General features: G+C 47.2%; 1 protein-coding gene across 2 annotated transcripts in view; it reads left to right on the top strand.

The window, feature by feature from the left end:
* The window catches only part of FAM120A (family with sequence similarity 120A), a 96,882-nt gene that overhangs the window by 14,606 nt on the left and 66,840 nt on the right, over window positions 1–15,436 (top strand). For both annotated transcript variants that reach the window (XM_047829688.1, XM_047829687.1), the window contains exons 2-3: window positions 3,468–3,714; window positions 7,224–7,306. In XM_047829688.1, coding sequence (XP_047685644.1) covers window positions 3,468–3,714; window positions 7,224–7,306 — 330 coding nt within the window. The remainder of the gene's footprint in view (window positions 1–3,467; window positions 3,715–7,223; window positions 7,307–15,436) is intronic.

Genomic DNA, 15,436 nt, shown 5'->3' with positions numbered 1-15,436 from the left:
AGCACTCAGGGTGCCTGAGGTGGAACCATGAGCAGAACGGCGGGGTGGGGGGTGGCCCTCCTTGCTTGAAGGTTTGAAGTCTGTGCTCATGGGCTTGGTTCCTTCATCTTTTGTTTTATGAAGTTAATTCTATTGGACAGCTATTTGTCTAATGCTGGGTATACTTTGAGGGAGGATTAAGGTATTGTTAATGATTTGCAGATTAGTGTTGTAGTGAATTAACAAGAACTCATTCACTTTGCCTTTTTTATAACTTTTTATTTTGAGAGAGCTAGAGAGAGAGAGAGAGAGAGCACTCATGTGCGCACTTGAGCAGGGGAGGGGCAGAGAGAGAGGAAGAGAGAGAATTCCAAACAGGCTTTGTGCTAACAGCACGGTATGAACCGTGAGATCATGACTGGAACCGAAACCGAGACTTGGATGCTCAACCAATTGATGAGCCACCCAGGTGCCCCAAGTTGACCAGTTTTTTGGCCATTGAAATATACACACTTGCAGGCTCAGGGGTGAGCAAGGACGTCACTAATGCAAACATATCCACTCCTTACATGAATGAGTGGCATGTAAATTGTCTCTGTCTACCCAGCCATCCTCTTTGCTAGCCATTTATTTATTAAATTAGAAAAAAATGTTTATTTTTGAGAGAGAGAGGGTGTGAGCAGGGGAGGGACAGAGAAAGAAGGAGACACAGAATCCAAAGTAGGCTCTAGGCTCTGAGCTGTCAGCGCAGAGCCCAACGCGGGGCTCGAACCCATGAACTGCCGGATCGTGACCTGAGCCGAAGTCAGATACTTAACCAACTGAGCCACCTAGGCGCCTATTAATCTTTTTCTTTTAAGGAAGTTTTCATTAAGCATAATTGCACCATCCTGACAGAACTGGTGGCATTTGCTTTCTCCCTTCAGTGCTTTCCCACGGACGCAGCTCTGCGTGGCTGTGCACAGGGGCTTGATTCTGAACGGTTTGCTTGTGGGAAGCCTTCCCCACGTTTGCCTCCAGCACGGTGGGCTGCCCTGTTGACCTGGCTCATGGATGTTCACTCCCTTTCTCCTGAGGAAGCCTGTTCCTTGGACCCGTGTTATGCTCCCCCACACTTGTTACCAGTGCACTGGTTTCTTAGGCTCCCTTTCATGGAGTAAGGTTACTGGGTCAAATAGTGCGAACGTTTTATGGCTCCGGAAAAATGCAGGTTGTTTCCTCTGAGTTTTACTCCCATGGTCTCCCGTGCTCACCTCGGTCAGTGCACCTGCTCTTCCCCCTGGAGGGCCCGTGTGGGCGATGGCACAGGGCTGGCCCTGCTGCCCTTCCCGGGGGGGCTGTGACCGGCCTGTGGGTACTCAGGAGCACTGCCCCTGCCTCAGTGTCCCGGGAGAGCCGTTTCATAAACTCCCTCGCGGGACACTCAATATTGAGTGTACGGTGTGCGGCTCCTGCACTTAATTCTGTGCCCTGTCCACAGGGTGCCCGGCTCTGGAGCAGGTAGCCACGCTGCCTCTTCACCTCCTTGGAGGGGTGGGGGCGAGGGGTGGCCCCTCACAGTCTCCTCTCATTTTGGGGCTTCTGGGCAGATTGTGAAGATTTATGATGAAGGATGCCTGGATGACGGCTGGGGGTTGCTGGTGGTTTAGAACTACTTTAGGACATCGCTGTCATTAGAAAGTTCTACGTCCTGAAGTGATGGGGGTTGGAGGCTTGGGCTGGGAGATGTGGAGCTGGCCTGATGTCAGAACTTTTTAAAACTATACTTTTCCAGGTTAGTGAAGGGACAAAACTGCGTTCTTCTAAGACCTACAAGTGAATTGACTGTATGTTATATTTTTCTTGTGAGGTAAAACATTTTTATCAAAATATTTATCAAGAGAATGCAGGAAGTTACTTTTCCTTTAAGTATGCATATTTCCTTTCAATATGCCTTGCTTCTGAGTGAGATTTCGTTATAACTAACTTTCCAACAAAATATGTGACTACTTGTCCTGTGAAATTTGGTGAGAGATGGGAGAGATTGTATGGCCCTACCCAGCAGGTGACCAGTGAGCATTCACTGTTTGCAGGTAATCTAGTTTTAATTTTAATTCAGTATAGCCACTCATTGGACAGTATAGTTCTAGAAATTTATGTTTAAGTAAATTTACATTTATGTTTTTCACCTTTAGGGCTCCTTGGGGAGTTAATTTTCCGTTGTTAGCTGTATCACCAGATTTAGTTTAAAATTCTATTTTCTTTCTTTTTTTTTTACATTTTTAAAGTAGTTTTTTTTTTTTTAAGTTTATTTGTTTTGAGAGAGAGTGTGAGAGTGAGCGAGCACAAGCATGGGAGGGTCAGAGAGAGAGAGAGAAAGAGAGAGAGAGAGAGAGAGAGAGAGAGAGAGAGAATCCTAAGCAGGCTCCACGCTGTTGGCACAAAGCCAGATATGGGGCCCAAACTCATAAACTGTGAGATCATGACCTGAGCCAAAATCAAGAGTCAGACGCCTAACTGACTGAGCTACCCAGGCGTCCCTAAAATTCTGTTTTCTCAAATACCTTAACTATTGTAGAAACAAACAAACAAACAAACAAAAAAAACCCTGCCAGATTTCAGTTGGTTAAATCAGTTTGGGAAACAGGAGAATTGATTGACTTTATATATTTTAGGAAGGTGGTTTTCAATGCCTTTTGGTATGTTTTTGGGAGCAGAGAGATTTGCAGAGCCTTTTACTTTTCTCCTGGTACTGCCACTGCCCTTCCCTTAGCATGCTGCCGACCCGGAGATACGGGGGGCAGACCACTCACAATGAGAGAGCCAGTAAGTACAAGGATAGAGGCCATGGCTTGTAGTTTTCATCACTGAGCAGGCAATGAGGTTAGCCCTGGTCCCCATGGCGGTCCTGTGCTGGGGCTGCACTGCCAGCTCTGGTCCTTTGCACGGGGTAACCACATTACAGTGATGTTTGGGGTAAATGTCCACCCTTACTACTATCCCCATGTGCCAAGTGCTTTAGGGTGTAAATAACTAGTGGATTGGTAGGTGGTGGGTAACATGTGGCTTTTGTGTAAAAGACAAATCCTTCTGATCTATTTGACTTATTCCTACTTGGAAGAAATTATTTGGTTTCCCCAGGGTGGCTGGCTTCTCTCTGTCTCTTGCTTTGACACTTCTTTATTTTCTTCTTCTGTCCCTTTTTTCTCTTTCTGTTTTCCTTCATAATACCGTAAAGGGAATCAACTGGCATTGTGTATTTTGAAGCAGGTGATCTTTGAAACGGAAAATTAATTTGCTGGCTAGCTGGGATTTTGGTTACTGCCCAGGAGATGGTTCCCACAGAGATTTCTCATGTGCGCCATGTGGCGTGCCCTTTATTGTGGTTTTTTGACTCTTTGGCCCTTTTGGGTGTTTCTGTGTCTGGGATTTGCAGATTTTGCACAGGGGAGTCTGTGTGGGTGCTGCAGCGGGGCGGATCTGACCACGTGCTCTTCTCTCTTGCACAGGTGGCTCAGAGCATTGAGGACCATCACCAGGAAGTGATCGGTTTCTGTCGAGAAAACGGCTTCCACGGCTTGGTCGCCTATGACTCCGATTACGCGCTGTGCAACATCCCCTACTATTTCAGTGCCCATGCCCTCAAACTGAGCCGGAACGGGAAAAGTCTCACCACGAGCCAGTATCTGATGCACGAGGTCGCCAAGCAGCTGGACCTGAACCCAAACCGTTTCCCTATCTTTGCCGCTCTGTTAGGTAGGTGGGCAGTGTGAAAACTGCTTCATTTGATAGGGTTCTACACTAGAAACACACTGGTATTTAAAAAAAAAAGTCAGTGTTGGAATGTTGTGGATTATACTTAACCAGGGAATGTGCCTCTCCTCAGTAGTATTCCTTACTCAGTATTATTTTTTGGTGCAATTGATAATGTGCTTCTTTTGTTCATACGTATTTGTTTATGTGTTCTGTTCAGGCTGAAAAACTAATTTTGGGAATAAATTCACTGATACTTTGGGGAAAGTGACATTTTAAAATCACAAATGTTAAGCACATTCTCACTATGGAAATTAGACATTTAACCCTTTGGCACAAATTATGTTTGTTTCAGAAGAAAATACGTTGTGCAGTTAGCACTGTCGCTTTCCTGCATGTTGGGGACGCTTACTGCTTTGAAAGGGAAACAACAGACATAAGCTATCTTGCCTTGTTTCTAACACCTACATTTCAAGTAGATGTATAAATATCTTTAAAAACTTCCTTGGAGGAATGCTTCATGCTGGATGCCTAGAAAAGACGAAATCTTGTTTTGATTAAAATTTGATACATTTGTTCCTGTAAAAATGACTTTCCGATAGGTATTATATTCTCTGTCACTTTTGTTTGCAGTTTGCAGTTTTTTTCTTTCTTTTCTGTCCATCCTGGTCTGGTGCAGCGTGCATATCTACAGCTGCTTGAATACCCAGCTCTAAAGGCTGCTTTTCTAAGAATCATGATCACGGTGTAGGTGGGCGTGCTCCGAGCAAGGCCCTCCTGTGATTGTGGCCTTGGGCCACAGTGGCAGGTAGGGGGCCACTTGGGACACACAGGCGGTGTGTGTGAACGCTACGTGGTCTCCACATTAGTGGGATCTTCCTGCGCATTCTGTTTTCTCTGGAGTGTGTAAAACGGCAATTATACTGTGGGTTGTTTTTAGATTTCTATGTATCAGGTTTTATAAACATTCCAAAAAGTTTTACGCAATTAAAAATTACACTGAAGGAGCCACAGTTTTTCATGTGTTATTTGGGGTAGCATTTCAAACTGTGTGTAACCACATTAGTCAAAAATTCTGATTTTGAAAATTGTCCTTGTTTGAATCTAATCTCAAATATATGCTGTTCAGTACTTGGTATTTTCTGTCCATTTCTGACTTGGGATTTTGGAGAATTAAAACTAATTTTCTAAGTATAGTTTCATATTTTCAAATATTATAATGTAAAAGGTATTTCTCTGATGTTAAAAGTGATTATGTAGATGGGGATATTATGAAAAACTTTATATTAAATATTATACAAAATGACTGCGGCATATTAATTGAACTTAAATGAGTTGGAAAATTGTATGCTTCTAGAATATTGAATCCCTTAGCTAATTTGCAATATGGGAAGGTATTCATTTATTATATTTAAGAAACGTTGAATATATTTTTGTGGAGATAATTTAAGCTCTGTATTCTTCTAGCTAAATTATTATGTGAAATTTTAAAATAAATGAAAAGCAATAGTTAACATTTTGAATAATCTAATAATGAATTTAGGACTTGGAGTTTCTATAAAAATTTAGATAAGTTAAAAAAATTTAGACAAGTTATAGGTAAGTTCTTTTTTTTTTTTTTTAATTATTTATTTATTTTTTAAAATTTACATCCAAGTTAGTTAGCATATAGTGCAACAATGATTTCAGGAGTAGATTCCTTAATGCCCCTGACCCATTTAGCCCATTCCCCCTCCCACAACCCCTCCAGTAACCCTCAGTTTGTTCTCCATATTTATGAGTCTCTTCTGTTTTGTCCCCCTCCCTGTTTTTATATTATTTTCGTTTCCCTTCCCTTCTGTTCATCTGTTTTGTCTCTTAAAGTCCTCATATGAGTGAAGTCATATGATTTTTGTCTGTCTCTGACTGACTAATTTCACTTAGCATAATACCCTACAGTTCCATCCACGTAGTTGCAAGTGGCAAGATTTCATTCTTTCTGATTGCTGAGTAATACTGCATTTTGTGTGTGTGTGTACGTATGTGTGTGTATATATATATACACACCACATCTTTATCCATTCATCCATCGATGGGCATTTGGGCTCTTGCCATACTTTGGCTATTGTCGATAGTGCTGCTATAAACATGGGGGTGCACGTGTCCCTTCGATACAGCACACCTGTATCCCGTGGGTAAATGCCTTAGCAGTGCAATTGCTGGGTCATAGGGTAGTTCTATTTTTAGTTTTTTGAGGAACCTCCATCCTGTTTGCAGAGTGGCTGCACCAGCTTGCATTCCCAACAGGTAAACTCTTAATTGGGTAAACATTTTTAGTTTAGGTTTGGTGTAAAGGTTTCAGTGTTCTCAACTGAGAAAGGATATTTCCTTTCCCTTGTTGTAACAGGAAGAGCAGCTATAGGGGTTGTTTTGTTGTAGAGGTTGGGTAGAATATTCAATTAAGTATGTGACCCAGATTTTAACAGACTGTTACTGATGTTGGAATTGACTTCATATTTTTTTTCAAATAGAAGCTTCACAAAAATCCAAGACATGTCCTACTTCACAGTAAAGTTCTGTGCAGGTGTGAGCACAGGAAAGCAGTGCAAAGCTCAGTAGGACAGTAGGACTTAACTCTGCTCCTCTGGATTCATGGCAGTTCAGGACTCCTGGATTGTATACTTGTATGTTTAGAATATTAAGATTAATTAATTAAGAACTCACCCTGTTTTGCTTTCTGTTAGCAGGCAGTTAATGAATCTGGCTTCTCCGTGTGGAGGGGACTAAATCATAATCTAAAAAATCACAGAATTATTTAGGAAGTTACCACTTTTAAATGTCACCGAGAGAAGTAACATACTAACGATGTTGGTATGCTGGCATTCGAGAACTACAGTGAAGGGAGAGTGTTCCCCAAAAATGTGGTTTCTCAACTGGATGCAATTCTTACTTTTGACATAGCCCTGGTGATAGGGCACCCAGCCGAGTGGCATTCCTGGTGGTAGGGTGGGCTGTGCTCCGTCATCTGTTTGCGGGTGGTGGTGGAAGTGACCAGAGGAGGTGTCACAAATCATTAACCTAGCTCAGAACGATTTTGTAACTGTGCACTCGGCCTCTGCTGTGGAGCCCAGGTGACAGAGTGTGGTTTGAAGCCTGGGGTCTCACGAGCAGATGAAAGCTGTATCCGTTACCCCCGCATTGTCAGACCGACCTGAGTACCTGGCGGCCAAGCGGCTCAGGTTCTGTACAGTTTGTTCACCTCGAATGCTGTGGGAACTGTCCTGTCCACATCATGCGGCAGCTGCAAGAGATCTGCCTGCTGTGTGTGGTTCTCTAGTAAAAGATGAAGAAGTATTTTCAGTTTTTCTGTGGAAGTTTTACGTGATGTGTCAAAGGAGGCAGTCTTGCGAAGTCCTCGCAAAGTCTGAAGTGAAGCTGCAGAGGTAATCTGCAGATGATGATGCATATGGTGCTGCCGGCTTGCCCCGTGTCGCTGATGCCGTGTTCCTCACTGTGCCGTGTCTGTGTTGCAGGGAATCACATTCTACCTGATGAAGACCTGGCTTCCTTCCACTGGAGCTTGCTTGGCCCAGAGCATCCTCTAGCCTCACTTAAGGTACAAGTTCATTTCTTCTCCAACATGGGTGGTCATCAGCTTTTGAGTTTGCTGTAATTTTAATATGTGAATGACGTTCCTTTATCGTTGAAGGAAACAGCTGCACAGCTAGGATCGCACCCATCCCCTGCCTTCCGGGTCCGCACCGCCTTAGAACACACACACACAGCCTCCCTTATCTTGTTCCCAACCCTGCACTTTAGGGAAATTTGTGAATGTCCTTAAAAATTCTCTTAGGGGAATTCACACTGTGTTCCTAGGTAGGTGGAGATCTTTTAGCTATAGGTTTTTAATACTGTTTTACAAACATTAATATTTTCAACAGGTGATACAGTTGGCTGTTACTTGGATCATATCTTAGCACATTTTGATAAATTTCATAACTTTCTATAATATTCTAAAATTGTAAAAGTCTAATTAAGGCTTTAATGTTTTTTGAGTGATGGAAGAGACCCAACCAAGTTCATCAGAGAAGTGTTCCCTTTGTACTGGTTTTGAATGCTTCGTCTTTTTTATGTCTCTCGCCTTCCTGTTGCGACCATGATGAGCGTGGGAAAGCTGTGCTTCCCGCTTCTCTAACGTGGGAAGTTGGAGTCTAACGTGGACTCAGAGTCCCCTTTCCTGGTGGAGCGGCACCGTGACCACAGCTGCCATCTGTCAGGTGCCGATGGGAGGTCTGCTGGGCAGCCTGGGCCTCGGCTCCTGCAGTGAAGGGGGCTACTTGCCATGCTTCCCGGAGGCACAGCTCCCTTGAAATTCTGCCTCCTGTCAGAATTACCTTCCCTTCACAAACTGTCTCCATCCGTGTTTAGGTTCAAATTGCTTTTTGTGATTTAACTTGGAGTGAACTTTGGAGAAACCTGATCATTCAAGGGAAACTCCTTATTGCCTCTTTGCTCCGACTCCTTGCTGCCTGGACCCCGCTCTTCGTTGTGCTAATAGTTCTTGGGCCCTGGGTTTTCACCTTCTGTCTGAAAGTCCGTTTTTCTCCTCTTGTTAGAAATTACTTGTTTTCCTTGCTTTTTCTGTGCTTGAAGGAGAGTAGCTTTCTCCTGCTGTTGGCCGCAGTGCTCTTCCCGTGTCCTCATGGATGAAGTGCTGCGGTCTGTGGTCCGGGTGGCCCCACTGCTGACGTATGGCCTGCAGGCAGGTGCACTTGCGTTAGGTGTTGTGCTCCTCACGTTTGCCGAACAGGAGCTTTTGTAAGTGGAGATGAAGGGAAGCCTGGCTTAATACAAGGTTCGTGCAGTTGTGGATAGCGGCGGAGAGGCTCCCGGGACCCCAGACCACGTGTGCGTCTTGGCCGAGCTGGCCTTGGTCACGTGTCAGAGGTTAGACGGCAGCACTGTTTGTGGGATTATTGGGGAACCAGCTCAGTCTGCTGGGAGGTCACTAACATCATTAGAGTGTGTCTTTCCTAATTTTGTGTTAAGAAAAATGTTAAGTATGTAAAAAATTGAGATGGGCAACGTCCATCCATGTATCTAATTGGTTCTACAGTTAACATTTGGCCAAGAAGTAGATTTACATCTGTCTTTGCTTTTTAACTCCACTATTTGGAAGTTGCAGATACCCTGCCACGTCACCTGTGAAAACTTCAGTTTATATCATAATTACCTAAAATTAAGGCTAATGTGTCTTAAAGTTTATTTATTTATTTTGAAAGAAAGTGAGAAAGTGTGAGTTGGGGAGAGACAGAGAGAGAGGGAGAGAGAGAGAATCCCCAGCAGGCTTTGTGTTGTCAGTAGTGCAGAGCCCAATGTGGGGCTCGAGCACCTGAACTGTGAGATCCTGACCTGGTCCGAAACCAAGTCAGTCGCTTAACTGAGCCACCCAGATACCCCGAGGCCAATCTCTTTCTTACTTCTGTCACTGTTATCATGTCAACTGCATGAACAGGAATTCCCTAATCACTTAGGATTAAGTTCATACTCAAATTTTTCCACTGTTCCTGTAAGGCATTTATGGCGTTGTTTGTTGTTTTCGTTTAGTCAGGATCCAGTGAGGTTTTATGCATTGTCATCATGTGTATTTTGAACATCAGCTGGGGGTTTGGTGGTGTGGTGGAGAGGCAAGCCGCAGTTAAGTTTTCAAGGACTTGATAAGTTGTAGGCATTTTATTTAAAGTCACATTCTAAAATGCAAGCACATCTGCTTTGAGTTCACATATCGCAGAGCTTTTTTGTGTTAGTCCTTTGCACACACCATCTGTGTGCTGCGATGTCATTTAGGCCCCGCGACACATGTTGGGAAGTGGGATGCGATGGTCCCCTTCCTCATGAACATCGCTGCTGGATCCCGCTGTCCGTATCCTGTATGCTTACTCCCACTCGTGAAAGTAACCAGGTGACTTGAGAATTTGGTTAGTTGTTGTGTGTAACCCTTTCTCGTGATTTTTAGCAGTCTGTGGTATACACAGCTCTCACAGGCATCTGATTCGTGTCGCCAGGTGCGCTTGTTGCCCTTCCTTGTCCTGCTCTGTGGCATTTCGCCGAGGTCATCCCCACCAGCTTGTTCTTCACAGAGGGTGGGCGTTACATGAACCCGCTGCCTAGTGAGCCCGGAGCACCCCTTGCCGTGGAGCACCACAGTCTTCCCCTTCCCCCTGCGACCTCCCCGTCCACAGCTCCGGTTGTTAGGCGAGCACGCCCGGCGTGGGCCTGTGGGTGCAGCATAAGCGCAGACGACCCGGTTGCAGGGTGATCGCTGCAGACGGCGGGCTGGGAGGGGAGCAGAGCTCTGTGTGCCGTGTTGATGATCAGGGCTGTGTTCCCCGCAGTGAGAGGGCAGTGGTGGACATACTCAGAACCTGGAATCTCCCGAGGGCGGTAGAGAAGCGGAGGTGAAGCAGCTAGGCAGGATCCTTTTCATTTCTTTCATTTCCATAGAAGAGGTGCTGGGAAGGTGGCGTCGTGTTTCTCAGGTTTGATTTGTCAGTCAAGAATATTCCATTTGTGTTCAGGACAGCAGGAGGCCATGTTATATGATGGAAAATTCCAGAACCAGGGGTGGGGCCTTGGGAGCCCGGGTTAGTAGTCAGCCCTGGCGGGAGTACCCCCTGGCCATAAGCATGTGCTGAGTGGGCTGTCTTTCTTTAATGTGCTTTTTGAGTTGTTACTGCTGTATGATTTTGAGTCCTAGTAAGTGGTGGAAGTTTTATTTTGAGTAACCACTTAGTTGTTTTAATTTTAAAAATGTTTTTAGGTCGGACCATTATTTTAATGGTTTTTGTGTTCCTAAACTTCATGTTAATTTTCACGCGTGTGGTGTTTTTATCCCTGTCAGTTGTTCTGACCCACAGGTGTCTCCTGCCACAGAGCCCCTTGTCCACCTGTTTGGTTGAGCCCCTTTGCAAGTGTGTGCTGGCCCTTCCTGTCCCCAGACCCCCCTCACGTGTTGGTCTCCCCCGTGGTGGACGGGCCTCTGTTCTGTGTTCGGCACCACACCCCAATTGTGGTCAGTGGGTAGTGCTGGTGTCCCCTACGCCCCCCTTCCTGCGCGGTGCTTGGAACACCCCCATAGCTCCCTGGCTTGCTTCCGCCTCTTGTGGAACTCCGTCCATGTTAGCCTGTGCGTGCCCTCCTTTCTGATTCGAATACCCTGCCTTCCTTCAACCAACGTTACCTCTCTCTGAGGCATCTGGACACCAGGATGACCTGTCAGGTCACATCAGGAACATTTTATCTTAAATTTTATCTATAGACTTTAACCCAGAGTTCTTTGCTCTGAACATGTGTGCACACGTCTGTTTGGACCCGATTCCCCTTTCTCTCAGGTGTGTGCCTGGGGGCCGGAATTGCTGGTTACGTGAGAGCTCTGTGCTCAGCTTCTCGAGACGCGACCAGGATGCTTTCTGTTAGTGGCTGCACCGTTCACTCCCCTCCCAGCGGCCTGTGAGGTTTCTGATTTCCCCGCATCCTCACCAACGCTCGTTATTGGCTCTTTTATTTTTAGCTGTCCCAGTGGGTGTGATGTGGTTTTGATTTGCATTTCTCTGATGAGTAATGATGTTGGACATCTTCTCCTGTGCTCCCTGACCATTTGGTTATCTTCTTTGGATAAATGTCTACTCAAGTCCTTAGTCCATTTTTCAATTGGGTTGTCTTTTATTATTGAGTTGTAAGAGGGGTGTGTGTGTGTGTGTGTGTGTGTGTGCCTTTTTTTTTTTTCTTTTGTATTCTGGGTACACAGGTGTCACCAGACACATGATTTGCAAATACTTTCTCCCATCCTGTGGGTTGTGCTTTTAAAAACTTTCTTGATGTGGCTCTTTGATAATTCTTTTGAAATTCAATTCATCTCAATACCACCTTTCACTGCTCCTAGTGACTCCACTCAGTCACTTTCTGTCATTTAGGGGAGCCTTGGGGGACCTTGCCAGTCTTCCTCTTTACCTTGCAGAGCCCTTATGAGCTCAGTGCACAAGGGCAGCCAGACAGCTTGGCCGCACATCCTCTGCCTCCTGGGCCCAGAGTGCTGCCCTGGGTCTCCTCCCAGAAGAGCTCCGTCTTCCCTCCTAAACTTCACTACCCCTCCCTCTGTTACCACCACCTGCTGCTGGTAGTGTTCTCACGCGCTGACACTCGCTGTTGGGCCTCTGGGGGCCCGCCACTTACCTGCCGGTGTCTCCCTTCCCCCAGGAGCCCGAACCTCCCGGTGGGCCCTCGCCAGCTGGTTGGGCAGCTCCACCTGCCTCGGGCTCCGTGTCCACCTCCTCCCTCGATGGGAGTCGTGGGCGGCGCCGTCCCTGGCTGAGACCACACCTGACCTGACAGTGAAAATGTACAGTCGCGGCTGAGGAAGAACCTAAACAAACGAAAATAAGCACTGCGCTCATGGATTCAAAGACTTACTTAGATTTTACTACTTCCCTATCAGAATCCTAGCAAGCTTGTTTCTTTGTAGAAATTGAAAACTGAGCTTAAAATTCATGTGGAACTGCAGAGGACCTGGAATAAACCACAAGAGTGTTGAGAAGGGACAACAGAGTTGGAGGGCTTCACATCTCCCTGTGAGGCTGTGCTAACCCAGGAGGTATGGTCCTGACACGGGCCGGTCACTGGGTCAGCAGAGCGCAGTAGAGCCCAGTGGAGCCCTGGACACATGGTCGGAAGGGGGAAGGGCTGGTGTTTTCAGTAACTGGACATCCCTATGCAAAAGTGAAAAGAATATAAAAATCAACTCCAGAGTAAAAATCAACACTAGAGGAAACGTAAGAGGAGATCTTTGTGACCTGGACTGAGGCAAGGATTTCGTAGTGAAGTGCATAAAAAGCAAGTGGCTGAGGGAAAGGAACAGAGTGTGTCTCTGGTAAGGAACCCGTGGCCAGAATTTATAAAGGACAGCACAGTAAGAAGATACAACCCAGCCAGAAAAGATGGGGGGACGTTTGAACAGGCATTTTCTGGAATGTTCAGTAGGTGCACAGAGGCCCTCCGCGTCATTAGGGAATGGCGGTGGGACCGCCACCGTGGCCACGGCTCTGACAGGTGATTGCTGGGAGCACAGCCAAGTGGCCACCTGGATGTGGCCGGGCAGCTTCTTACAACGTTGAGTCCGCACCTGCCATGTGACCCACGGGACCTCAGACCGACCCCACGGTCAGCTGGTGAATGGTGGGTGGAAGAGTCACACAGGGAGGCCTGGGAGTGGGGAAGGAGCAGACTTCTCTTCACTGAAATGGCAGATGCCAGACACGAAGGAGCTCTCTGAGACTCGTGTGTGAGCCCAGAAAGAGTGGCGCTTGGAGAGGAAGCAGAGGGCAGTCGCTGTCTGGGGCTGGCTGTGAGGGCACGGGGGCCATGGGGCTGTGGAAGGGCTCTCTTTCCAACTGTGTGGCGGCGGCACTGAGGTCTGCCTTCCTCAGAACACAGTGACCTGTCTGCCTGAGGCTGATGGGTTTTATTGCACATAAAATACCTCTATAAAACGGATTTGAAAATCACGGTTCCCGGTGTGAACTGGACTGCAGGTGTCCGCAGGTGACCCTCCCTCCTGAACGTGTCGTACACATGCATTGCTGTCTTCCAGGCTCTCCTGGTTTTACTGCCCCCACTTACAGGCCCTTCGCCCGATGCTGGGGCTGGCCCCGCTGCCCGTTCCCCCGGCCAGGCCCATGGCCATGGCCCTTTTCCGCTCGGTCCAAGGCTGGTCTGTGCTGTGTTCTCATCTGCGGCCCTGCACACCCGCCCCTTTGCTCTCGTGGACCTCGGTTTGTATTTGTGCTCCAGTCTTCCCCACCTCCTCCCAGCTCCCTGTTCCCCCACATGTCTCCTGAAGATGGTCTCTAGTAATGGGTCCAACAGCTTAACCCCGCGCTGAATTTGGGCCGCCACAGTTGGCCTTGGTTCAAGGCTGCTGAGGACACAGTTGACATCCATGAATTAATGAATGGTTTTCACCTCCCGGGGGCATGAAACACTCAACCCTCAGCCCCCCCTGCTCTCCTCACCCTGCAAACCCCTGCCTTGCTTCCTGGACCCCAGCCTGGTTCTGTGTGCCTCATGTGCCATGTCCCCTCCCTGACTCCTGTTGTGTGTGGGTTCCCGAGGGTCCACCCGCACCGTGCTGTGGCCTCCTGCTTTCTGGCACATGTCGATGACTATCCAGTGGACCCAGTGTCCAGCGAGACCCCTTCCCCGACTGCAGCGTGTGTCTCACCCCCACCCACCAGGGCATCTCTGTGTGCACACCAGATGTGGCACTCCAGCTTGTCTGTGTGGGTTTATCCTGTTTGTTAGAGAGTGATACCAACTGGCCCTGTGATGTCCAGGGTAGAGTTTGGCGGGTGTCTCTGATTCTTGCCCCCTCCTGCATCTGGTCTGACTCTTCCTGACCCGCCCTGCCCTTCCTGACCGCCTCTGGTGGCACTGCTCAGCTGTGTGTGGAGCCCTGGGCCCTTAGGCCCCCACTTCCCCACATCTGACATAGCCTGACCTCATACCTCTCCTGTGCCTGGTCTTTCCGTGGCTCCCTTCGTCAGTAGCGTGGATTTGGGTTTCATGGGTCTGTTGAAGAAAAAGGATGGGTGGGGGGAGGGCTACTGTAGTGTTGCCTGTTCTTAATTAACCATTTCAGTAGGAATATCAGAAGGAAAAGAAGCTCGCCACCTGCCATTGCTTCATAGAAAAGACATCTCAACCTTAGAAGAGGTGTCACTTAGAAGGTTGGAGACCAGGGTGTGGTCTGCCTTGGGGCCGTGGCCGCGCCGCTCACTGGGTGCTTCCGCGAGTGCCTTGGGGGACCCCTCTGTCCTGTTGGGACATCCAGAGTGCACCACACGGCGATGGCATGAGGGTGAAATGCAGTGATGCTTGTCTGCGGGGTTCTCTGAGGGACCTCCTGGAGCCTGGCCAGCAGGTGTCTCCTTGTGAGCCTCTGACGTCAGGGCGTTGAGACGCTGCTCCGTATGTACCGTCCTCACACTTTGCAGCTTTCCTAATGGTGATGGAGGGGTCAGGTTCTGCTTCAGCAGAGCCGTTAGTGAAACTGGTGCCTTCCTCTCACCTGTCTTCCAGCGTGCGGCCAGGAGGTCGTGTGGGAGCCGTAGTACCAAGCCCCAGAATCATGGTTTTGTGGTGTGTTTATTCAGTTAGTGTGCGAGTCTGTGGGAATTGACATGGCTCTGAGAGCTCAAGCCAGATGCTGTGCAACGACCGGCCTGAGGGGGACCGAGTAGCCATGACAGTCACCCTGTCCTGGCAGGTGATGTAACAGTGATGTGCGTTCCAGTTTGCTTATGGCTTCATGTTGAGCAGTTAGCTGGATGAGAGGATAAAGAATTGAACATCCGTGCACTTGCAGAAACATACATGATGGATGGATAGCATTTCTGCAAAGTTTGGACACAAGCTGAGAGAGATCTTCATGAAGGGTTTTTTTGTTCCTGTTTTTTTTACTTAGTCAAAATTTATTTTAGACTAACCAAAATGGTAGCACTGTACCTGTGTAAATACTTGATGTAAAACTTCTTGAAAATGTTGATGTTATTACCTAATCCCTAACAGCACGCTATAAGATTTTCAAAAGCAAAATAAAATACTAGTGAACCTTGACATAATTATGATGACATAATTATTAGCAGAATAAAAATACAACTACAGCATTTTCCAAACAAAACAAAGACACGAA

This window comes from Prionailurus viverrinus, chromosome D4 (genome assembly GCF_022837055.1).
Source record: "Prionailurus viverrinus isolate Anna chromosome D4, UM_Priviv_1.0, whole genome shotgun sequence".
NCBI classification, from domain to species: Eukaryota; Metazoa; Chordata; class Mammalia; order Carnivora; family Felidae; genus Prionailurus; species Prionailurus viverrinus.
This window is presented reverse-complemented; position numbering and strand designations above follow the sequence as displayed.